Here is a 27,497-nt window from a genome sequence, read left to right as displayed (position 1 = left end):
GAGGCACTGAGTCTATTTCAATTTTGGCATTAAGTTTTCTTAGGTCAACCACCCATACGATGTTTTTCCATTAGGCTTTGGAACCAAGAACGCTGGACTGGCATACGATGAGTTTGAGGGCTCAATAACTCCTTGATCCAAGAGATCCTTGATGATACCACGCATAACCTCCATCTTTGGAGGAGCCAACTTGTATGGGTGGGAGCGTACTGGCTGAGTGTCAGTCAGGACGAATTTTCATATTCAATAAGATGGGTAGAACCGAGCTTGGGTGTGAGGACCTCCGGAAATCTTGAGCAAAGCTCACGGAGAACCCCAGCTTGCTCCTCATCCAAGTGGACCGAAAAGGGTCCTCAGGGGCAGAACCTTCCTCACACTCCACCTCACCAACCTGCGGTGTCGATTTGAAATTATCGGAAAAAGGGGACTGACACTCGCCGATTTAATTTGAAATAAGACTGGCCCGCCTGAAGATCCAGCACCAAACCAGTCTTTTGAATAAAATCCGCCCCCAAAATACAATCCATACTCAGGTCCTGGGCCACAAGGAAGCTCCACACCCATGAAAAACATTCAAACCTTAAACTTGATTGAAGCCTTCTTCGAAATTGGAAGAGGGGAATTAGAAGCAGTCCAGCAAGTTAAAAGAAGACCTCCTCGGTGTGCTTCACCAAACCTAAACTTGAAATGGCTTCAAAAAGACGGAAGAGATGAGGCTACAGGCTGACCCGGAAATCAACTAGGGCCTTATGCACTGAGTCTCCCACTAAGATATTGATATAAGGGCACACCGAAGATGCTGTCCTAAGCCGTAGGTTTCCCTTTTCTGCTAGGCTCGTAGTGTCCAAACTATTAATTCAAATTTTTCGCAAGGTACTATTTTTTTGAAATTTTTTTCTTAGACCTCGGGGGAACTTCAGATAAAACCCCCCTTTTGATCTAGTTTTTTTGGACCAGTGCGATATCTCCTAGGACACTCCCGACGAGTATGACCTTGTTCACCACAGGCATAGCAGATGGGTAGACGAAGCCCACCTGAGTGGTGTGGCCCATCCACGGGATTCTGTAACGGGCCCGTGACAGCCCTGGAGGGCTGGATGGAACGATTGATTGTTCCTCTCCGCCCTCTGCCGGTCAGCAAACTGCACGCTGCGCGAAGCAATGCACAGACGGTCCAGTTTTCAGAAAAGGTGGTAAGGGCGACCAGCAAAAACCAGACGGGACCTCTCTTCAGGATTGAGACCCTCAAGAATGGTGGTGACCACAGTACTTTCGGGATATTGAGCCTTAACACCCTATCAGTGTCCCTCACCTCGGCCACAAACTTTGCCAAACTCTCTCCGTTGCCCTGAGGCCTAAAGAATTTCTCCACACGGAGACGTTCCCTCAACTGACAGGAACAAAGAAATCCAATGCCCTCCCTATGAAAATCATCCAGGGTACCACCCCTCTGGAGAACTCGAACCAGACAGTCACACCAAAGGTGGCCTACAAAACGGAGAGATGACATGCAGGAAGCTCGCTCCCTGAAGACCCAGGCAAGTCATTGCAGTCGCAGGATCTCAGAAAGAAACCGCAGCAAGGCTTCAGTATCTAGACCATCCACCGTAGGTAGTCGCTGCAGCAACGGGGTAAGTGGGTTTGGAAGCTTGTGATACTGAACAAAGGATCCCATCATCACAGTCCCCAGTCCTCCCAGATCCAGCAGGCATTTGGGTCACAGGCCCCCGGGCCCCGTCCCACACCAGACACCTCCGCAACGACTGATCCAGGGATCTGGCCTTCACCCTTAACAGCCGCAGCAGAGTCAAACCGCAGACACAGTTTTTTCAGGAGCCTTTGCCCCCTCGTCCCTCTCGAGTACAGTCAGCAGGCCGTCCACCAAGGGTGATGCGTTCCTCCAACCACTCCCTATCACCAGAACTGGTAAGCTTGGATCTAAGTAGCGACAGCCTCATATGTAGATGGGTAAGCCGGGACAAATACCTAGCCCTCTCTCGGCCAGTGGGCGGCGACTCCAACCAGTCCTCCTGACTATTTTCAAAAGTCTCCAACTTAGCCTCCAAAATAGGCCTCTGCCTTCTGGAAACGCCAAATCCCTAGGCCAGGTAGTGTCCAGGTCCATATTATTCCGCAGTTGCTTCCGCATGGACTCGCAAGTCGGAACCCGGAGTAAGCCCACGAGCCAAACAACTCAAAATGGAGATCCTCCTTCAACAAGTATTTCAGGCACCAGAGAGACAGGCAATGATAACAAAGAGTAACAAAAACTAACAGAAAACACACTGACTCGAAGTCAACGACTGACAAAGCAAAATTAGTAAGGCGACAAGAGAATAACTTAGTGAGACAAACCACTCTCAGCAGGGTCCCCAGAATTCCTGCCGTCCACGAAAACAACGGCAGCGAAACCAAAATACCGCAACAAAACACTACGCCGTACCAGAATAAAACCAGAAAGAAAAACAACGAAGACAAGATATAACAAAAACACACAAGTAACAATAATCAGAAAATAAATAAACAAGTTCACACGCTTCCTGTCGATCGGCAAAAAAAAAAAGCTCAGCGAGACGGCACAGGCGCAGGAAGCCCACAAACTAACTTCAACTCATCCCTCTCACCACCAGTGGCAAAACAAAACCCCGGGCCCGCAGAGGGTAAAAAACACGAAACCACGCTCTGCTACCATTTTGTTCGAGTTAGCGAAAAAGACAGGAGGTCTCGGAAGCGCGCCCCTCCCAAACTCGGAGCAAATAAAAAAAAAACAATCACATGCCACTAGTGGGAAGAGACAAAAAGCGAGACAAGATTTCGAGTACTGGATATAATTAGTAGGTGGCAAACATTTCCATGCAAAATTAACAATATACAGTTAACTGCAGCACCACGGGTGCAACCGCGTAACTTAAAAACTAAATAACAACAATAAAATAAATTCCAATAATAACAATAAACATAATAAATAAATAATATAATATTAATAACACAATAAATAGAAATTTGGTCTATAAATAACATATATCAGGTACGGCATGTAGGAAAAATTATCTTTAACAGGTAAGTGTTATGACTAAATGAGGGGAGGGAAAAGGTTGTAGAAATTTCTAGGCCCACTATTTTTAAAAAGTAATTTGGTTTTCAGGTTTGTAGCCAAAAAAAATAAAAAAAATATTTAAAGCCGATTTTCGAAGGAGGCGGGGGCTTAGTTGCCTCCACGAATCCGAATTAAAGATGAAATCCTCCCCCTTCAGTTTCATGTAACTAAACTAAATACACACTGACTCTTAACACTGGCCCTCCTCCAGATCTAATATCTGGCAGCGCTCGCTGCACCCCCAATCCTCGCAAGTTCAGTATTAGAAAAGTAAAAAAACATTTTGGATCCAACCTTGTTCCAGATGAAATGAATATGAGCACATGCACTCCGGTTGGATGCCGGTACAGGAGCACTGGCAGGGCGCGGGGCATTCAGTTTTGGTTTCAGTGGTTTCATTGGGCAGACTCGCCGCACCAGTCCCGCTGACGACACTCACGGGGACCCTGCCGAAAGTCGGTGAATTATAGCCAGCCATGGAGAAACGGGAAGAACAGAGAACAGCCAGAACACAGTAAGCTTCTCCGAACGTGTCTGACCGCTCCGAACAGTAGCCAGAGCCAGTGCCGGTGCCGGTGAACAGCTGGTCGGTAAACCAGTCAAGGTCAACCAGCTGACCTCAACCAGGCAGAAAATCAATACTCTGACGGAGTGACTCCCCCACCGACTGACAAGAGTGGCCGAGGTGGGCAAAATAAAAGACAAAAATAAATTGTCCAAACTGAGCCCCGGCTCAGTTTCCTATCATAAATTTTCTTTTTTTCCACCATGCCCTCTTTTTTTAATGTCTCCTGTAATTTCATAATTTAGTAGTGCTTTAAGAAAGTCTGATTTTGGTCTTTGAGCTTCTTTGTCAAAATAGCAGGGTTAGTATTAACCCTTTGCAAGCCATAAGCGAGTTATTTCGCATGCATAAAAGTCCGTACAGCGCCCATAGCGAGTTATATCGCAAACTACATTTTACAACATTAGATAGTTTAATAGTTGTCGATATTGCCACTAGATGGCAGAGAAAGTCACTTTTGCTGCCTAGTGCATTAGCTAATGTGCCAACTGAACGTTTGAGGTGTATCGATCGGTAACAGCTGTTTCTTTCAATTCATGTTTGTTTCCCGTACTTCTCGAAACGCCCAAAGCGATTATACTCGCCGCCATTTCGTGAAGCGCCGCCATTTCGTGAAGTTCTATGTCTAGTGTTCCTGCTCACTGACAGTTTATGTTTTTACAGTTTTATTAGTTTATATTACGTTTAGTGCTTGTGAACTATTAAAATTATTACTATAGTAATAACTATTATTTATTATTTTGACGTAACTTGTGAATATATTGCCATAATTATGGCTAACGCAGACGATCCAGACGATTTCGTTCTTGGGGTTTCATACTTTGGACGATTATTCGTAAAAAAAAAACAGAAAACAGTTTTCCAAAATGTGTATTTATTTACTTATCACATATCATATCTACTTCATGTACCGGTATAGGTTTGTAAAAATTATACAGTTTTATCAAAATAACGTTTTTGTTAATTTCATACCTACTGGTCCTTAAAATAGAAAAATATCTATATTTCATTTTAAAAAATGCCCATAAAAGCATTTTATGGTTTTTTATTCTTTAAATCAATTACTTAAACAAATAAAAAAATGGCTTTACAGATTTCAAAAAATTAAATATTCAGTAATTTGGCGCTAGGGCAAAACATATACGTAATTACTTGGCGTGCAAAGGGTTAACAGGTTAAGTTTTAAGTATTAAAATATTGATCACCTGATTACAATTTATATTGTTTTTTAATACTTGATTATGATATTATAATTTTTTTAAATAAAGTTATTTTCTAAATGTTTGATGGCTTCATCTGAATCACATATAATGTTTATAACATCTATAAAAGTAAACTTACATTTAATTGCGCCAAATTATTAATTTCATTAAACAGTTTTATAATATAAACTAACTAGTAAAACATAATGAAACATACAAGTCAAAATACGTACCGTACATTGACTTTAAAAGGCATATAATAGACGTACTATTAAGTACTAACAAAATTATATATATATGTGTCAAAATCCCTAGCACATTTTTGTCCTTATTGTTCAAGTTCACATAACTGTGACATAACACTTCAATTACCTTCACAGCTATCTCTACAGAGGAGATAAATTAGTCATGTTTAGAGTGATAAATATGTTACCACTGAAATAAATATACCATTTCAAAAATATTTAAGTTTAAGGTTTTTATTTTTTCCCTAACAAATTGATGACTATTGTGATTTAAATACTAGATCCAGAATGACAAACTCTGCACTCAACCCCCTTTGATGACCTCTCACCGCCAAAAAAGTAGTGCCACGATGATGATCTGTTGTTACCACAAATTTCTGATGTTATAACTTTCAGTAATTTTTTTTATATATATCAGCAGTTTGTACAACTTTGACTCTATGATTATTGTAGCTAACTTCACCTGTGAAAAAATGGTTGTTTTGCTTTTTAGTGTTCTTCATCTTGATCAGTACCAGTGATTTCAGCTGATTTATTACTTTTATTGGCCATAATTTTTTTTATTTCTGCTAAAAATAATTATTTTTTAGCAGAATAATAATATTGCTAAATATTACTTACATATTATATTAAATAATTATGTAAGTTAGAATTAGTGATTCCTTAGTGTTTTATATACGGTTTTACTATAATATGGCACAAGACAATCTTCGTAAAAACAACATAATTATGGATCAACTCAAAAATCATAGTAAAAATAATGTTAGTTCGTGTGAAAGAATGGACTCACTCTTTCAGCAGTATGTGAAAGTGAAAGATGATTTGGCTCAACACAAAACCAATGAAAATTAATAATTTCAAATACGATATACTTAACGATCTACTTAAAGCAGTAGTCTTCAGACTCTGTAGAGACTTTAAGTGAACATGGGAAAATTGTTCTTAAAAAAGTGTTGGTGAAGTCCAAGAGTGTGAAATTTATAGGTGGCAAGAAAGATAAGCTTAGTGGTGCCGAACCAAATTTAGTCAAAAGAAATACTGTTAACTCTTTTAGTAACAGGAAAATTGTCACAATACTGCTGACCAGGTAAAAGTGATTTCATTACACCCTCTAAGGTGGTCAAAAATAGTAGGAATCTTGAGTCTAGTTCAATGGCTAGTGCTGAGATTCCGACTAAAGGTGAGGACAATATTAGTCTGATGAATAACGATGAAAGGTTCATGATGATCTGTTGATCAAAAAGGTCTAGACGTTTTCTATATAAATCATTGGAGGTCAAGCCTGGAGTAGCAAATAAGATGAAGCCAATATTGGGTACAAAGTCACATGGTTAGAGAAAGTTTAAGGTTGCCACAAGGCGTTCCTGAATTTTTGTGTCCTGTTTGGATACAACTACAAAGAAGTAAGCATGAAAGATTACTTATATCAATCTAACATAGGTGATATGTACTGAACATATAACATATGATATAAGTATTGAACTGAAATTATATTCTCATTCAGACACTTAGTCAAGGAATGTGGTACTAAGGCAGTTGAAACCAATCACTTATCCCAAAATAACATTGAGTAATTGATTGGTTCATTATTTTTATTGGTCTGACCAGATCTGCTTCAAACTAAATCTGAACCCAATACTACTATGGTCGATGTATTTCTGTATAAGATTTTAGACTTATTTAATATTTGCTGCCCTATTAAAACTAGTGGTTCATAAATCAAAATTTTAATTTAAAAGTTTTAAGTTGAATTGGTTCACTCATGATTTTTAAAAGCTTAATGACTGTTTTATGGGTTTTTACACCATATTCAAAAATACAAAGTCTGAGCAGCTTAGAAAACCTAAATTCTTCTTTGTAACCAATACAGATGTGAGCTTAAGAAGGCAAAGCAAATGGAGATTTCATAAAAATTACCTGTAATAGATATAAAACTGTATGGTCTATCATCGCTGCTGAGAGAACATTATTGATTACTGAGATCGGCCTGGTATAACACTGGAAGAATTTTAAGAACATTTTATCAACTCTGTTGAAGAGGTAAGAGAGGGCATCACTTCAAATGCTGTTTCTGGTCACGAACTTCTGGCTACAGCTCCAAGTATAGTCGCAAATTTCATCTGAATTCCAGTATCTTGTGAGGATGTGTTATGTGTTGTCAAAAAAAATGAAAATGTCAAGTAGTACAGATGTTTTTTGTATTTCAAATGATCTTTTAAAACAAATTAATTTATCTACATATATAACAATTGCATAGTGTGTAAATCAGAGTTTGTCATATGAAATATTTCCTAAAAAGTTAAAGATAGTAAAGGTCATGCCTGTATGTATACAAGAAGAATCATACAGGCCAATCTCTGTGCTGCCCATTTTTTCTACAATTTTGGAAAAATGTTGAAAATCCGTGAGCAATTACTTTAAATCTTTTAATCTTCTGTTATATTTTCAGTTCGGTTTTTGAGCAAACACTGTGGATGCAGCTGAGGTCTTGGTAAATTCGGTAGTAAATAATTTTGAAGCCAAGGCCACCACATTGGCTACTCTTTTTTATCTGACAAAAGCCTTCGACTGTGACCCTAGAAATTTACTGCTCTCTAAATTAACTCGCTATAGTATAATTGGTACTGAATTAGGTCTTTTTAAATCGTACCTGACAGATCAGGAGCAAAAAGTATGTATTGGTGGTTGTTTTTTGACTTTACATTTTGTTAGATATAGGGTTCCACAGAGATCGGTCCTGGGTCCCTTGCTGTTTTTAATTTTAATAAATGATTTGCCAAATTATGTAAATGCCAATGTAATAATGTTTGCTAATAATACTAATTTCTTCAGCTCTGGCTCTAATGTAGATATGTTAACCACTTTCATGGAGGACAACATAGCATATGCTGAAAGTTTAAGCTGAGATGAAAATTTTCTTAGCAAAAATGCTACAAGCTCTTCAGACGTTTTAGCAAAATTACTTGTCCTATAGCACTTATTTAGCATTGATGTTAAGCGAAGATTCCAATACTATTTATCGAAAAACATTTGAAGTTCTCTAATACTTTAGCCTCCAGAACCAATACATTAATAAATATGCTATTGTTAAAATATCTAGAAACACATAATAAAACAATTTTTGAAAAGATGTTAGATTAAAAATAAACCAAAAAGGCTTCTCTTTATATAAAACACAAAATAAAATAGTATGGTGATTTTTTATAAAACAAGTGACTTTTAACATTAGGTATCTTTAAAAAACTTATTAGACCCTACCAACACTATTCAATACCTAAATTCAATGGTCGACACAAAAATCCAAAAGAATTTATTACGAAGTTGGGAAACTACGTTAGGAGATTACAAGATAGAAAAAGAAATTCACCCTGTATAAGTTTTAAAGAAATAGTAGATTATGCGATGGAGGGGAATGCAAGTCGTTGGTGGCAAGTAATAAAAGTTGATGTTAATAATATTTAGGATTTAGAATATGAGTTGTTGGAGAAATTGTGGAATCGTGATATACAGAATGGTATTCAGAGGTGTATGAACAATGAAAAATATAGACCCGGTGGAAACTTGAGTAGATCAGAATATTTTATTGATCGAGTTCTTTTGAAGCAGAGTATAACCCCAAAATTAGACGAAGAAGATATTGTCATTATACTTTGTGAGCACTTTGATAATAATATTCAAGATGCGAGACGGGTACAAAATGTAGTCACTATCAAAGATTTCGAGAAGCTACTTGATCGCGAAGATATTGATGAGAGACACTCAAAATTTAAACTAAATCGTGAATTAGAACACAACAATGGCAATCGCTATAACAAAAGAAATTTTGACATAAATCAAGACTATCGGCCACACAATAACAACTAGTTTGAAAATCATAATTTTAAAAGTCAGACAACAGAAAACAATGATAGGATGTCTAATCGAAATTCAAACGGTGGTTATCAAAATCAGAAAAACTGGTGTGATAATTATTTGTAAACAAGAATCCCGGATATTTAAAAAGACCACAAGATAAAGAATATCCTACCAAAAAGAACAGGAACAAAATTGTCGCGTTATCCAATTTAAAGACGAACATGATAAAGAACGGTGGAGGTCACGTAGTTTAGAAGACAGTAATAGAGTTCGACGAGAGACATCGCCGAACATAAATACAAATTTTCCATAAAACTAACTCACGCTAAGGACTGTAACATAAAAAGTTCATTAAAAATACAACATCAGACAGAAATATGTAGTACAGCATTCTGAGCGGAAAACTTAAGCCTCGGAAATAATAACCCAAATATCAATGAAACAAATCAGTTAAATAATTCTAAAACATTGAACATATATTGTGACAGTAAATGGTTATCAATCAAAAAAAATCCCAAATAAGAACATAATCTACAAGAATTTAAATGTCCTGAAGTAAGTATTAAATTTGGAAATATCCAATTAGAAGCATTAGTGGACAATAGGGCCATGTTAAGTTGTATTAATGAGAAATGGTTCCATGATAATAAACACAAGTTAAAATATGAAATATTCCCGATGTCTAGTTTAAATATTACTACAGCCACTGGACAAAAATCTAAAAAACTAAGAAATATTATTTTAGTAGCCCAAGAAATGGAAGGTATACATTTTAGCAACTAATATGTGTTAGTACCATCTCTTGTCAAAAAAGTTATATTAGGAATTGACATTTTGAATAAATTACGAGCAGTTATTGATGTAAATAATAATAGTATGACAATTAATTATATTCCAGAAGAAGATAAAAATAGTAAGGTAAATACACGAACACAGAATAGAAGGTGTAAATTAAATAATATTTTGATTCAAGGTATGACATGTAGCATCATGAATGAATATGAACAGTGTGAACTAGATGATAATATAGAAATTAATGATTTCAACAATGGACAGATAAATAGTTACAGTGACATTAGTAAAATGTTATATGAAATAAACTTATTATCTCCTAATGAAAGTGAACAGTTATGTAATTTGATAATGAAGTATAAAGCCATTTTTTCAAAGAAACCGGGATTATGTAAGAATTATGAATATACTATTAGAGTTAAGAATGATGAACCGTATAAAGTCATGCCATATCCTGTACCTGCATCTTATCAAAACCAAGTAAGTAGAGAGATAGATAAAATGTTAGCTGATGGTATTATAGAGAGGAGTATGAGTCCATTTATAAATCCACTTGTCATAGTACCAAAGAAGACAGGTGAGATAAGATTATGTTAGATGCTAGAGATATTAATAAGTGAATCATAAATGACTACGAAATGAACAGGAGCATCAATGAACTACTAAGTAAAGGTAGGAAATGTAAATATTTTACAACATTAGACCTCACAGCATCATTTTGGCAGATAGGATTGGAAAAAACATCAAGAGAGTACACAGCATTCCAACATAGAGGTAAAATTATCAATTTACAAGAGTTCCACTTGGATTATCCATATCTTCAACTGCGTTACTTAGAGGATTAGATAAAGTATTAGGAAATAACGTTGAAGAATTCTCCATGTTCTACATTGATGATGCTTGTATTTTCTCAGACTCTTTTGAGGAACATTTATATCATTTAGAAATCTTATTTAGTAAATTACAAAAGGCAAATATGACAATTAATTTAGAAAAATGTAATTTTTGCAAAGATAAAGTACCATTCTTAGGATACATGCTGACAACTAGAGGATTAGAGGTAGATGAGAGAAGAATGGAGGTGATCAAGAAGTTTCCAGCACCAAAGAATTACAAGCAATTGAAAGGTCTCATAGGTATGATTAATTGTTACAGTACAATAAATTCGTAGATAGATTTTCTGAAAATGTACAACCATTTATGAGATTAACGTGTAATACTACAAAATTCATATGGACTGAAGAGGAGCAGAAGTGTTTTGAAAAGGTAAAATCATTATTTTTAGAGACAGAAATATTATCACATCCTGACTACAAGAAGGAATTCTTTCTTCAGACTGACAGTTCTATTAAGGCTATTGGCAGTTATTTGTATCAAATACGCGATGATGGAAGTAAGGCAGCGTTAGTATTTATATCTCGGACACTTAAGAAGAGTGAATTAAACTATTTTACAACAGAATTGGAGTGTTTTGCAATTCTTCATTGCATGCAGAAGGTAAGACATATAATACTTGGTAACCATGTTAATATAATCACGGATCACAAAGCACTTACGTTTTTAAAAACATGTCAATTGTTAAACCCTCGTCTAACTAGATGGATTCTCACTTTGCAGGAATATAATTATTCTATAAAATTTTGTGAAGGATGGCAAAACATAGTACCTGATACTTTAAGTCGTATCGAAATCAAGGATGAAGTCGCATCAGTAGGAAATAATACACCTGAGATTATCTTAAACTTTCTACACTATGAAAATAGTTCAGTTCTTATTAAGGCACTTACTAATATTTCAAAATTACAAAAGGGTACCTTAGAAGAGTTTATAAAAGATTAATAAATAACTAAAGGAGTTTAAACCATACACGCATGCACGCACACGCGCGCGCGCGTGCACACACACACACACACAGAGGAATCTGTACAAGAAGTAGAAAATACACCCATACAATTTTGATAACTTACAATAAACATATATAAGTCAATCAATTTTCAAACTAAGGTAAACTAGCAACCTATTTTAGAGTTAACATTAACATAAAACAAATTGTCATACATATAAGATGGAAATACATAAACTATTGTAAAATTGAATCATCAGACAAAATTAATAATTTCTTTAGACCAAATACCACAAATTACATTAAATCTAAATATCAAAAACAAGGAGATTGTTATGCAAAGTAAGTTTACAACACCTTGAGTTATAAAGTGAATTTAGATCAGATGGTGACTTTACAATAATGGAATTTATTCTTTTGAATCATGACTTAATATGAGACCATGAACCTTTTTTCGTCAAGAAATGTATTAAAACACAAAGTTAATCAGCATTTGAGTAATTAAATACAGTCATACATTTTATTATTTGTGTTAAATTGGTGAATCTCGATTTTTGTAAAAGAATAGAATAGACATTTACTAGATAGTGACCACACACACTCGAATACTGGATGGCAACCAGAACTCTCACATCTTCAAGGATTACCATTGCCAGTATTAAATCTACACTAAACCGACAAGGATGATTGGAAGATGAATAAGTGTCAATGGAACACACAAAGTAAAACTGGACTTGAACTCAAGTAAGATCTACTCAATTTATGATTCCAAATCTTTCACAATTCAAGCCTATTTTTTTGTATAAATTCAGACCTAACATGCACCAAGACCTTTTCTATGTTGGATATAATTTTTTTTATGTGCCCATGGCAGTACAATTCACGACACCCTGTATCATACATGTGACAAATAACAATAATAATTGTAAATCAAACGTCTATTTATTTATATCAATAGCTAGTTAAGCAAGGGCAAAGAACGAGTTAATAAATAAATAAAGAAAAAGAAAAACTGATAATTGATCATAATAAAAGGTTTAAAAGGGTCTATACCTACTGTTATTAACTTATTTATATATTTATTTATGTGTACTTAATATTAAGACTAATTTAAGTAATTATGTTATAAGAAGTTTGGATACTCATAATATTAGAAATAATCATTTAATAAATAAAGATTTTATTAGACTCAGTAAAATGCAGTCAAATTCTGGCAAAGGCATTGCCTGTTACATGTGATTATCTGTCCTGTAATGATGCTGACTGCATAGTCTAATTTAGGTGTCAGTTCTGTTGACTCTCTGATTTTTTTTTTTAAATTTGTTACCTTATTCTGTTTTTGTTGTCCTGTTGTATATAATATCATCAATTCCTACCGTAAAATTTTTTTAATTTATTATATAAAAATACTGTATGTAGCAAAATAACAGTTTGACACTGAATATGTTAAGTTACTATTAGAGTAACTTGATTTATAAACCTAGTACTGCAAAGTTCTCTGTTTTACATCTGGAATTTTACGAAATGGGCCTACAATATATATATATATATATATATATATATATATATATATATATATATATATTGTGAAAAAGGTTGTAATAGAGATATTTTTGCATGGAACTGAAAAGGTTTTAACTACAAGATGTAATGAACTTATATCATAGTATTCTTGATATGATGATTTTAGCAGCACTGATTAACGATTTATATTAAGAGTTATACTACTTTAACTGAAAAACAAATAAGCCAGTACCAATAGAGCACATATACTAACCTGACATAGCTGCTCCAGCAATAACTAGCAGCCACTGTAGCCAACCAATGTGGATGACCCACAAGATGGAAACTGGCACATAGATGGCTAAGGAGTAGCCATAGACACACAACAGCTCCAACAGTGTGATGGCTCCCTGTACAACAATACAGACACCCAATCAATACATGGTACTTTTTACTGATCATAAAATTTATATTTTTTGCCAAAATGTTCTGCTACAACTAATATTTAATAATGTAAATAAATCAGTAAGCTATTGTAATGGCCTAACAATTTTGCTATATATTTGATATAATCATATCTTTTATGGTAATAAAAGTTGTAACCGCCAGTTATTTATGTTAAAATGAAAAAGCATTAAATCTAAAGCCACTTACTTACAAGAAGATTTTGCTAGTTTGTTTGGCCTGATTTTAAACAGATAAAAACTTTTATCACTAAAGACCCAAACACTACGTACCCTCCCAAAATTTCCTGTGTATCATAAACATCTACAGTGCTATCTTTACCTCTCAGGTCCCAAACTCCAATTAATAATATCTACAATGACACTAACCAGAGAATTAGTAACATTTACAGGGGAAAAGATTGTTGCGTTTCTCCTATTGAATGCTACAACAATATCCCCTACCTTGATATTCCTATCTAAAGCAGTATTTATTTGATACTGGTTCTCTGAGCCTCTCAAATATCACTTAAGGTTAAAATTTATCCATGGCCGGTGTTTTGAGACCATCAAGGTTTTCTGGTTCAAATGGAGTAAAAAAATAAAATCAAGTTAGGTAATCAACTTTTGGTAATTTTTTAATTTAGCTACTTCACACTATTTATCAAAATTTCAACTTAAAATTAGAAAATAAATGTAGAGGATGTTATTACAACAGATATAAAAGGGAGGAAAGCCTAAATAATAGCAGAAATTATAATGGAAACATCCCTGACCATCAGCGCGGGCTATGGTGGCACCATGGCGCCACCCTGCACTGCTGGCAAAAAAGGAAATAACATCCTCAAGATAATACCTAAATTCAAGCTTAGATAGATCACGTGAGTGTCCCTTTCCGCCCTATTAAAAATTCCTTATCATAATCTGACATTAGAAAAGTGGCATACCTCGAGGCCAACCAGCAAATACAATAATTTAAATAATAAAATTTAATGCTTAATAAAAATAAAATTTAATAAAGAAATTTCAAAAATATAAGTTACTCTGCAATTATGGATCACGATCACCTAAAAATTCTTTCTGGGAATGAAAACATACTATATTAAGAAATTGAAATTGAAAACATGGTTTAAGATCGTTATAGCTGACGTGGCTAAAGTAAATTGCAACCCAATTATTTTTTGATTGATTCGCCTAAATAACTACCCTACAATGCCCTATGTCAACATTTAGTAACAGAGCAATAAATATTCGAAAAGCCGATCTAGTTGACCTTTCGCACTTTTTGGAAATATCGGCAGGCCAATCTCATTGGTTTACAGCTTTTCTCAGACATACCAGCGGGACGATCTCATCAGCTCTTGGCACTCAAAAAAATTAAAACAACATATATACATTCTTTCAATAAACATTTAATCACATAAAGTACTTTCCTCCGCAGGAACTTGAACCCAGATCTATCACTCGCCGGGTGAATGTGCTACCATTACACCACAAAGCCTTTACTTTTTACGATTCAATTATTTTGTATTTGGATGTATCTGTCACATATGCATTTAAATAACCAAACTAACATGTGATCGGAAGACCAAATTCCTGTCAAACTACTTTTATATTAATTAAATTTGTATAAATGGCAATAGCTGAATTTAATTTCAATAAACAAAAAATCACAAAAAATGTGAGAGATCCGGGTGATCCTTATTGTGATTCAATGTTTATTGAAATTAATTCAGCTAATCCCATTTATACAAAATTTAATTTATATATAAGTAGATATTTATTTGCCGAGTCTAGTGCACTTTTGGAGGCAAACCGTAATTCAACATAAAATCCTGTTCAATGTACCATAAATTAATCTGAGAAATCAAACAGTAAATCGCTAATGAAAAATAACTGAATGTACAGCTGTGTTACTGTTCATGTTTTGGCTTCTAATTTCTTAAGCTGTTTTAATGAAAAATCTTTATTCTACAAAGTCAATTGTAACACATTCTTTATCTTTAACAGTCTTCTTTCCAGTAACAATCAAGTTTAATTTATCATTTTTATTCAATTTTTTAAACTTTTTTCATCTAAAACGCTTACAAATCTCTTAGGTAAATGTACTTTAAAATCTTCCAATTCTGCTATGATTGTAAGCCCGAATCTATGTTTATTTTTCTCCAAATTCATGATTTTATACTTCTTTTTGTCTTCTAAATCAATTCATTTCTTATATTCTTTTAATTTTAAATCGCCAACCTCATTCAACTCTTATAACAGTGCCATTTAACATGAAAAAATGAATAATACAATACTTCTACAAAATATTGGGTAAATTATACACTTTTAACTTGAAAGTTATAGACATTATACTTCTAGAATACACAAAAAACCGTGTTTTGGAGCCAAAAACATGCTCAGAATACTAATTTAGATGTAAATCATGTTAAATAGAACATAAAACACAAAATTAATGTTCTTGTTCATTTGCGTTGTCATGTTTACGTTCTTGTTGTCATGTTTTACGGGTTTTTTTTTCATGTTTACGTTCTTGAAATTTGTGTTTTATGTTAACAACCTTATTAGAAACCTACACTTCCCAAATAAATATTGAAATTTAGTTATATCTAACCTTTCATTTAAAAGCTATAGGTATTAATTGGGATTGAGAGAACTCCACATCACTTGTAAAAACATATTGAAGACCATACCATGCAGATAATTTAATAAAAAAGGTTTCTTGATTATATCATTCTCTTTTTGAGATATTGAATTTAACATTAAACATGATGGTGTTTTTAAAACTAAACAAAAAATAAAAAATTTAATTCTTTATAATATTTTAGGTTCAATTTAAGACTGTTGAGGTAATTTTTTCAAATTCCTTAGTACTCTAAAGGAACCTGCCCTGAAAATTTCATAAAGATTGAGTGTCAAATGAGGTAATGAGAAATTATTTTCCTTTTTGTCATGTTTTGTTTGACGCTATCCAGAGTGCAGACATTGAAAAATGTAAAAACTCTAAAGTGCCATAACTGGAAAACCAAGCGAGATAAAAATTCCAAATTTGTTAGTTTTACTCAACTTTAGGGACAAGTTGTTTGTCATAAGTAAGGGGAAGCATGCACTGATGGTCAGGGGCATTTCTGGTTAGTACTTTTTCGACCTCAGATCATGTCCCAGATCGTCCACATCTCAGGTAGATTTTAATAAGCAGCCTCAACTCGTTAACCGGTTGATTTTATTGAATGGTTCAATGTTTTTATCCGAAGAAATAATTCGATATTACGATTTATTTAACTTAGCATATGATTTCAACTTATTAGTTATAGTAATTTTAATGTAGGCAATAAACAGCACGAAGTAACCAATATTTAGAAACTTTGAAAATGGCAATGAATGAGGAAAATATGAGATATTTGTAACAAGTGACGAGATTTGTTTAAGTGGCTTCAACATGTGGGTTTGGCTCCTGGGGAGAATTCTTTCCTCAATTTCACAAAAGCGGTTACTCATTGATAACTAGCTGGGCAAGTTATTAATATTGTAAGGTTTTATTGATATTTAAGTCTAGGCCATAGATGGTTTTGTTACGTTAGTGTTAAATTTGAGTTTTATAAATTATAATGTACGAGATTCTTCTTGCTTCTGTATTTTATTAAAACTTATTTTGTACCATTTGTACATATCGAAGTTGGAAAATATATTGAATTGTCCAATAAAAGCAACCGAATAACGAGTGTAGGCCGCTTATTAAAGTCTCCCCCACCTATCTGTCAGATCACGTTGGATCAGATTATGTTACCACGGTAACAGGTTACTGAAACGTAATACTTTAACAAGTTATTTTGTAATAGGTTATTCACAAACAACAGTATTTCCCGTCTCTAGCAACCATTACTCAAATACCATACACATGATTTAACTTTAACTCGAACTGAATGTTATAGACTTTTAAGATTGTATTATAATGAAGCAATATTTTTAAATGTAAAAGAAATATACACAATTTAAATTATAAAAATATAACACGACTTTATCTATACTAAGTTTGAGTAGCGAAGTACTTACAATTATTACTTTATAGGGTAAACATGCCTGACGGCATTTAAATCGTTCTAATCAATAGTTTGGCAATTCAAGTGTTGATAGTTGATTCGAATATGTTGGTGGTCACTTATTATAATGCAGTCATTTGTTAATAACTAATTAGTGGATAGTCCACATCACAACAAGGCCTTCACCTTCCAATAGCCTACATTGGAACTTTGCTACAAGAAGGTTAGTGACATAGCCCAAAAAAAGTTTGAATAACTTACCTCATGAACTGCTCCTTGGTATTTTAAAATTCCCCATAGACATGATGGGAGGAGCCAAGCATAAGCAAATATTGCTGTTCCTGCCAAGGTAACGGCATGAAAGTTATACTTCCAATGATATGTCCCACTGGCAGCTGTCTGAAGGTAATCAGCTAAATTTCCACTTATTGCAATTGTAAACATTAAAGTGATACAAATCCAAAATGGCCCATAAAGATCTGGTTTGGATTGAATATACTGTTGAAGGTAATTTACACCTGGTTTAGGCACCATTGCCCATAATATTCTTTCAATGACTTGATCTGTATCAACATCAAAGAGTTGTTGATAGTATTCAATACTCCAAATAGAGTAAACTGGTTTGTCTGCATTGTCATTGTAAGTTGGAGTACTATCTGGTCCAGAAGATCCTCCAGGTGTTTGAGACGGATGGTTAAATGTTAAAGTATGAGAATTTTTCACTTCCAATTTAGCTGCGCCACTTAAATCATTTGTTGGAAAGTCTTGAAAATGTAACTGAGTGGAAAAAGACGCTGGTGGCGAGTCAATCTCTATTAATTTGTCACCTCTATTATGTGATGGCATCATCTTGAGTGATACTAACGACGTGTGTTATATTTCAAATAAATTAACCACATAAGACTGAAAGATAACCAGTATCCTTTCACTTATTCAATGTTAAAATGCCTTATTCAAACGAATTGGAACTTTTAAATAAACCATTACATTATATATCACAAACAAGTAATGACTTCTATTAAATGAACTAAAGAACACTGTTTATAACTACAACTTCATCACTTTGGTATTTTACTTGTCTGATGTTTTACAATGTTTGCACAAGCAGACAGATAACACGGTGTTAGATCTACAAAATGTCACAGGTGTTATTCAGTGCCAAAAGCAGACATCACCATTCAACTAAACTTTTAACCACTCGAAAACAAAATGGGGTTGGAATCAAAATACAGCTAAACACGGCTGCAGTTTTAATTAATTCCCGACAAGGATGTACAATAATTTTTTCGGCTCAATTATAAATTCGCTAAACATTTAGATTTCAAAAGTCCGTTTTACAAATAATGATATTTACAATGTTTCAAATAATTTTTCGAAAACGATATTAAGTAGATTTTAATGTATGACCAGCCAATTACTATCTGTATAATATGGGAAGAATTTGCTTTAACTGGTGACTTATAGGTTAGACAAAGAAAGACAACTATTCATTCTTTGTAGTGTTTAATTTCTCAGCTTCCACCGCAGTAATCTGGAGGAAACTACTGCAATTAAAAAAAGTTACTTCAACCGAAACTCGTTTACAACACCTTTAGATCATTACAACCATTTCCCTGACAAATAGTGATCTCTGAAACACTGAATTAACAATAATACGCCCTTATAGTGGGTGACCTGTAAGGTGTCGGGCATACCGAGTTATCCATACTTTGCCGTCGACGTTTTAATTGCGATGAGTTAAGTAAGAAAAACTGTATTGAAGTGCCAACACTGCATATATAATACAGGTTTTTGTTAAAATGTCAAAAAAGAGACCCAGAGCCTTCTCACAGTATTCACTGTCTGACAATATTTGACACGAAATTATACATCGGATCAGTTCTTGATTTATTTTTAAGAAATCTAAACTGATGTTTGGACACACTATTATGTTTAACAATAAACGTTAAAAGTCAATTCTACAAAAATATCCTATCAGTTTGAAGAGTTGCACAATGGATATTGTTACCTAGGCGGCTACTTACTTATTCGTAAACGGGATTTACAACAAAGACTCTGGGAACTGAGTGTTCTGAAACGAGAAATTTACAATGATTGAGAGATGTTCAAGTAAGGTTCCCAAACCATTTTTATCGATCTGGAAAAAATGTTGTCCTACTTAGAGTTTACGTTTAAATTGAGTACTCTTCTTTTAAATTTCCCTTTCAGTTGGAACTCCAACGGAATAACAAACCCAAGGAGCTTGTTTTTAATATCGTCCATCGTAGGGCCCAAAGAAGTTTTCTTTCTGTATCCCTCGATTAATATATATACGTCCAACTGACCCCACTAGGTTTTCTGGTGTTTACAGCAATCATAGACTCACTGGCCTGTTGTATAAGTTGCCTGACGCAACCCTATTTTATGTTTAACGAACTCTGACTGGAAAGACTGTAACTTGAAAAACATGGTTCTTGGCTGTATAACATTTTATATTGCAACTCGGTTGTAAAACACAAGTTTATTAAACAAGATGCATAGTTTAAACCGGTAAGTTCCATGTTTATAGGAATCGGAAGGCTGGTTCTGTGATTAAATGCATCTTCTATTAATCGAAATCCAGTCATTTTAAGTGTTCTGGAACAAATTACATAGGGTATAGAGTTTTCAATTTCAAACTAGTCTACCGACTCAGTCAGTCTCGAAATTGTTGAGCCCTTCGCGAAGTACTTTCGATACATTAAATTTTTTCCTGCAAGCAGTGTTAGCATGCCCAATAGAGCTCTCATACATAATTCCCTACAGGATGAATCCAGAATTTATTGAATGTCTGAAGACATTATACATTATTATTTGTCGATTCCAGCTGTTTGTATCGATTCCTTACACATATTTTAATTTTAAAGATTAATAAATAAAGTAAGATAAAATACTATTTAGAATGATTTACATGGTGGCAGACAGCCTTGAAAATCTTTGAAAGATGTCTTTATTGAATAGAGGGGACGATTCTTCTATTAGTCATAAACTACTCTCTGGAATCAGACATCATCCAACATGTGAACGCTGGCAACCAGTCGAAAACCTAATAGCCACATCAGGGAAGCTGTCCCTTGTGCGACTGTCGTGAGAAGGTGGTGACGATGACATTACGCTGTGATTGACATGGGGGTGTTTATGATCCTGAATTTCAAACTGTAAAGGACAAATCTTCACATACTAATTTCCATCAAAAATAAATAGACTGTATTCTGACATAATCCCAAGACGCTGAAACAACAGTGGTCAGTGATCGAGTTATGACGTAGTGTGCAGTTTTCTGCAGCTCAAGAACTGAAGAGCAGTCAGAGGAATGTCCACACAGTTATAGGCTGTAGCTGCGGATATGAACAAACAAGTGATATGAAGAGTTTTTGCATACACACAAAATATAGTTAAAAAAATTCTGACCGGTGATGTAATTTGTTTCATATTTAATAATGCATGTCTCTTAAAAATATTGTTGCACTTTGAATGCATATTAACATGTAAAATATAATATAACAAGCATGCGATGTAAAATATAAATTTACAATAACCTACAGTTAACAAAACTTCTTCAAAACAAGACATCTTTTTATATACTGGAACGAATGTTTGCCTTGTTTTATTTATCTAACTGATGACATTTTGCTAACTGGAAAAGAAGAGGAAATCAATAAAGTGGTGATTAAATTGAAAAATCAATTTAATGCTAATATCAAGGAGAACTAAAAGAGTTTCTTCGAATAGAAATAAAAATGAAATAAAGATAACTCGGAAAAGGAAAATTGATAAAATGTTAGAAAAGTTTAATATAAAAGAATTTAATGATGGACCTCATCAAGAACTAATTGGAAGCTTAATGTTTGCAAGTACTACTTCAAAACCAGGTATAACCTATACCACAAGCTATCCAAGCCAATTTCTTGATAAACCAAAAAAGGTGCGTGGAAAGAAGCCAAATGGTATTATTTAAAGACAGCTAAAATATGTGACTTCTATACAAAAAGAATTAAAAGATAAATTTTGATGCAAATTGAGGTTCGTGTAAACTAGAAAAAAGTATTATTTGAATCGGCACATACTAAAAGGGCCTCAGTCAAAACAACCTACTTTAGAGAGAAAAACAAAAAAAACTGTTTCTAGAAGATAGAATTAATAACAAAAATAAATAAAAAATACCACAAGGTAGGATAGGTATTGGTTAGTATTTTTGTTATAAGAAAACATTTTTATGAATTCTTTGTATTTAAAAATAAAATCTTAAAAGTGTCAGACGTAGGCCCTTTTAGCATGGAACGGGGTTTGCAATGAATAATTGAGTTCAAAATCATACTTTTGGAATATTTTATTAGTTAAAATGAGGCCAGTTTGCTTTTATATGAATATAAGAATATACAGAAGTAATATTTTAATTATCATTATGATCAAAAACAGTTTATGCATCATCTTCTTCATTATTTTCGTTGTCCTCAGTTGTTGGCCACTCCAAAATCAGGTTGTAAAAATCTGTATGTTCATGGTTCATGAGGAATGTAAGGCAACAACCTCCTGATGTCTTGTAGCTTAGCTCGTTTAATTGGAACCTTATTTAAAGGGTAAGCAACCTTATTTGGCAGCAAAACTGCTTGGTATTCTGATTAGCCAAGGCAAAATATATGAGAAACTATTGAGTCAATAAAGTTTCTTCCCACAATACAAGAACTAAACTTGGAATCATAAGTTAGATGCATAAATTTACTTATCATAAATTGCACTTTCTCATTTCTAGGAATATTCCTAGTTTTAGTTTCTTGAGATACACAATTTCTTTTATAGTAAGTAGGCCACCCACTTTTGAAATCCAACATTTCTTCAGATTCTACTTCTTTAACTATGAACTTGGAGGACTTACTTGACTGTATGATAAGGCATGTCACTTCATGAATGGTATATATCCTGTCATGTTTTTTCAATCCTTCCCAATAGTTCCAAAATCCCTATCACAGGGGAGGAATAAATGTCCCCTGATTGGGAAGAATTGTTCAATTTTGTCAAATCGCTTGGTGTCAGTTAAGGCTAAAAACATTCTTGCCAAAGAATGATTCTTATTTTGCCCCCCGCAGGTGTCAGAATACACATGAAGCTCTGTGTACTGCGATGAGACCTTCTGTAAGTAGTCATATACAAACGAGCATACCTCATTGGGGCCTTTCTTGGCAGTACTCTCATGATAAAGATAGATTACTGCATCATTCTTTTTTATGTCATGTATGCAAAACACACTGGTTGACAGCTGGCGAAGATAGAATGTCTCTTGGACAGGGATATTGGGGAGCTGAACATTTTGCATAAAATCAAAAGATATGGCTAGGACATGTGGCTCATCCCTATTTTCCACCTCTTTTTTAAGGCGGTTATAGAACTTGTTTTATTTTCTTTTACGGACTACTAACTCTGCAGCTGCAGCCCTTTTAGCAGCTTCATTCAAATGAGGAGTTAAATCAACAAACTCCTCATCTTTCACCCTAGCCTGTTTTATTATGTTTCTTTTCCATAAATCCTTGTTAGCCTTTTTTCCTACCAACTTGTTTTACACTTTCCTGTAACTCATCCAATTAGCTAAAACAAAATTTACTATTATACTGACAAAACTCAATATTATTAAAGAAGAGACAATATAGATTACAGCAGAGAATCGACTTTGTAGTTTCAGGTTAGAATAATCAGATTAAAATACGGAGTGGCTATATGCCCGGTCACCGGTCTTGGTTTCAAAGAACGGGAACGACTATGACGTCACAGACTGTGACGCCAAAGGTTTTGAAGTAGCTCTAGCACTGTGCATTGTTATTAAAATGGCGCGTTGTAGAAAGTTTAGTTCTTTTGACCAGTTGAAAACTTTTATCAATAATAAAGAAAATACGGACCATATTCAATTAAGAATAAGTGATTCGAGGTTTGCTATATACTTTAAACTATACCAATATCCCTTCTATAAGAACCTACAGACCTGATAAAGTCCGATAATACATGTGATTAATAATAAAACTATTTTTAATCTGTAAATGGAAGAATTAATTTTCAAATATCTCAAGACGAGAGACTAATTTCCCTCTTACCACTTACATACAATATACAATGAAATCATAACCATTTGAGTGTTATTAGTAAATAAAACAAATGTTCTAGTTATTTTTGCTATTAAATGACAAACATATTTAATATGACAAGAATTATTTATAATTAATTATGATTTCTCTTAATGACTATTAATTGAAACATTCCGGTAAAATTGCGAGAAACAAAACTATATCTTAATAAACTACGAAGAGTAGATTCTGGTACGGTACATGGTTTATTTTTAGTTGTATATTTCTTCTTTTTAATTTATTTAAGCGTACACTTTTATTACATTAACGTTCAATACATTAGCAATGCGTAATATGCAATTAATAAAATAGTCTACAAATTGTGTTTTTTATATTTCTAAGGCACTGGTGTAAAGGTGACAGTTATGGCTGCCCTTTCGTTACGTCACGGTTGACGTCACCACTCATCGCCCGTCTGTCTAATCTACAGACGGTAGCCGGCCATATAGCCACAGCGATTAAAATAACCAGCTGAAATAAATAGGTTTTACAGTGTTGCCAACAGCGTGTGCTAAAAGGTCCCACTGACTGAGGCCCTTCTAGCACATGACACAAATTTCATCAGCCAATTTCTCTAATAATAATCCATGTGACTGAGGTCCTTTCAGCACAGAATTGTGAAGCTATCCTCAAATACTTGGTTTCCATAGAGAACTTAATTTTCAATTTTTTTGACTGAGGCCCTTTTATCATGTGCCGATTCATTTATAGATTCTGTATTTTGTTAATATTAGTCTCTGTCAGTTTTTATTATGGAAATACAATATCATGGTTATCGAGAAAACAAGAATGTGTGTAGTTGTGAACAGCTAATGCTGAGTACGTTGCCGCGATTTTCATGAAATTTAGTATGCAAGGGGTTTCGGAAATGATAAATCGATCTATCTAGGTTTCATTTTTCGAAAATGTTTTATCCGTGTTTTCAAGCAATGTAAACCTGCTAGTAAATGACATCTGACTATCATAACAAGAGTAGTAAGCCAACCCTCACAAATAATGTGTGATCAGAAAGGCTAAAGACTAAAATTTTTGTTTTGTATAAATTAACGAAGGCTTAAACCGAAAGGAAATTTTGATTATGTAAGTTGATGAATAATTTTACTCCTTTTAAAATTAAATCCATTTCATATACTTCGTCCCACACGTACTGCTAAAGTCAAATCCCTGCAAACCTTAACTAACATTATACGAGCAGAAAAGGCTCATGATTTAGATGTTTCTACGTCTACAAGATTTGCGTCAGCGTGCGCCACAACGTGTGGCTACTGAAAATGACGAGCGAGAGCGACGTCTGCAAGATTTGTGGCAGTGTGTGGCATAACGTGTAGCTATCTAAAATGACGAGCAACGAAAATACCGATTAACAAAGACGTCGAGACGGAGGACGTCGTAGGGCTTTAGAACGTAATACGTTATTTACAGACATATAAATGTGCCGTTACTGCAGCTGTGCATTATCACGCCTTAGGACCATTTGAAATTTTGTGTATTCATTGCGGTGCATTACATTTCCCTGAAGAAAGGGTTTCTAATCGCATAAATAGAAATTCATTTGGTAACTGTTGTTCGCATGGACTAATTTTAATGGAGCAGCCAACATTTTCAAATGAATTAGTAGGCCTACATCATTTTTTAAACCGTCAACCATATTCGGGGTTTTATATGTTTCATAAAAAATAAGAAACATAAACGCATCTTTTGCTCTAGCATCCTTTAATGCAGAAGATGTCAGAACAATAGCCAAAGCGGTTTCGAACATGGTTTAAAGAAAAACACAATTACTTACAGTTAATGTTGTTTATTCATATAATTTGTAATTTCAAACAGTTTTTTTTACATAAATAATAAATTTAAATATGTGTGCCCTTAGTTGCTCGACAAAAATCCAAACAATACTCAACTTCTCTCCAAACATTCGTTAGCGTTTCTACGGTTGTGGTTGTCATTGTTTCATAATTCTGTGTTTTAAATGGTTCAGGTCGCGAATTTTATGTGAATAAACAATTCTTTTAGTGTCCTCCCACAAGAAAAAAATCCCAAGATCACTCCTTGGAGGCCACAGCATAGGTCCTTGTCGGCCTAATCCATCGATTCCAAAATCTTTCCTTCAAAGCGTCCATGGCTGCACTGAAGTGTGTGGGGGAGCACCATCGTGTCGGAAAAGAAGTTGCTAAATGTTTTCGAGTTCATCTTGCTGAGGAAACTAATAACTGGTTAACATATCACGATAAACCACTCCATTAATTGTTTTTCCCAACAACGAAGAAGTCCTATTACGTGATTTTCCATCACACCACCAAACATTAACGTTGTTTCCCAACAATTACGTGTAGGTTTTCAGAGCCTCATATTCGTGAATTGTGTCTGTTAACCAAATCAAATCAAAACATCCTTTATTCCATATAACATATTACAATGCATTGGTTTGCGTCAACTTAGTACAATCATGTGTAGAGAACAATTTACATAGGAACAAAATACATAGGAAGGACTAAATAAATTACGTATTGCTATTAATGTAGTCATCTACAGAATAGAAACAGTGTTCAATAAGATAAGCTTTAAGCATTCTTTTAAAACAAAATAAATCCTTTTCAGCTCTAAGAGCATCAGGAAGAGCGTTAAAAATGGACGTGGCATTGTAAAAGGTGTGATGTTTAAAAAAAGTAGTGGAATGGTAAGGAATATTCAGTTTATGTTTTTGTCGAAGACTGTATCCCGACTGAGGAACAAGGGACCGGAAAACACCATGGTTCTGCTGTAAGAAAATCAAGGTCTGAAAAACATAAATGCTTGGGAAGGTAAGCAATTTAAGTTCCTTAAAAACAGGCTTGCAAGTCTCCATTCGACGGATGCCAGCTACTATTCTCACTGCCTTCTTCTGCAAGACAAAAAGCCGTTTTGTACGATAACTTTCCGATCCCCAGATTGTCACCGCATAGGAAAGATAAGGGAAAATTAGAGCGTAGTAGGTTGTTAAGAGGATCGCAGCGTTTGTAAAAGGTGCCAGTCTACGAAGCACAAAGATTCCAGAACAAAGCTTACGTGCTACATAATCGATGTGGGATGAAAAATTCAGGTTTCTGTCTATAGACAATCCCAAAAACCTAACATGCTGTTCAGAAAGGATTTCCATATCATCGACCCAAACGCTGAGATTATTAATGCTATTAGATGAGATTGCGAATTCAACAATTGCGGTTTTAGCAGCATTTACCACTAGACCATTTCCCCTAAACCATTGAACAATCTTATTAGACTCCACAAAAGTGCTAACCTCCATGGCCTCACGACATTGGTTTTTCATTACGATGGACGTGTCGTCTGCAAACAAACACAACTGGGCCTCCGCAATACAACTCCTGAGGTCGTTTACATATATAATAAACAGAAGAGGGCCGAGTATGGAGCCCTGTGGCACCCCCGCCTTAACGCTCAGCACATCCGAGTAGCATCGCCTCACAGTGCCTGCAGCATCGATGAAGGACACTTCTACGGCCTGTCGACGATCCCTCAAATAAGATGAAAGCCATTGGTTCGCCACTCCTCGAACTCCAATGCCTTCGAGCTTTTCCAACATGATGTCATGGGAAACCACATCGAAAGCCTTCCGAAGATCGAAAAAGACACCGGAAGCAGACCTACCTCTATCCAAGGCATTTACTATTTTGTTGATGAGCGTAAACATTGCATTGACAGTTGACCGTCCTTTAACAAACCCATACTGATTCTCAATCAAAATACTCTTGTGATTAATAAAAGACCATAATCTATTTAA

At 34.5% G+C, this 27,497-nt stretch overlaps 1 protein-coding gene across 1 annotated transcript in view; it reads right to left on the bottom strand.

Moving 5' to 3' along the window:
* Positions 1-18,817, bottom strand: part of LOC124357468 (protein YIPF2) — a 29,753-nt gene extending 10,936 nt beyond the window's left edge. Inside the window, exons 1-2 of the mRNA XM_046809296.1 lie at positions 17,850-18,817; positions 13,377-13,512 (exon numbers count right to left, since the gene is read on the bottom strand). Of these exons, the coding sequence (XP_046665252.1) occupies positions 13,377-13,512; positions 17,850-18,437 (724 nt within the window). The 5' untranslated portion in view covers positions 18,438-18,817. The remainder of the gene's footprint in view (positions 1-13,376; positions 13,513-17,849) is intronic.
* Between the last annotated feature and the right edge of the window lie 8,680 nt (positions 18,818-27,497).

This window comes from Homalodisca vitripennis, chromosome 3 (genome assembly GCF_021130785.1).
Source record: "Homalodisca vitripennis isolate AUS2020 chromosome 3, UT_GWSS_2.1, whole genome shotgun sequence".
Taxonomy (NCBI): Eukaryota; Metazoa; Arthropoda; class Insecta; order Hemiptera; family Cicadellidae; genus Homalodisca; species Homalodisca vitripennis.
This window is presented reverse-complemented; position numbering and strand designations above follow the sequence as displayed.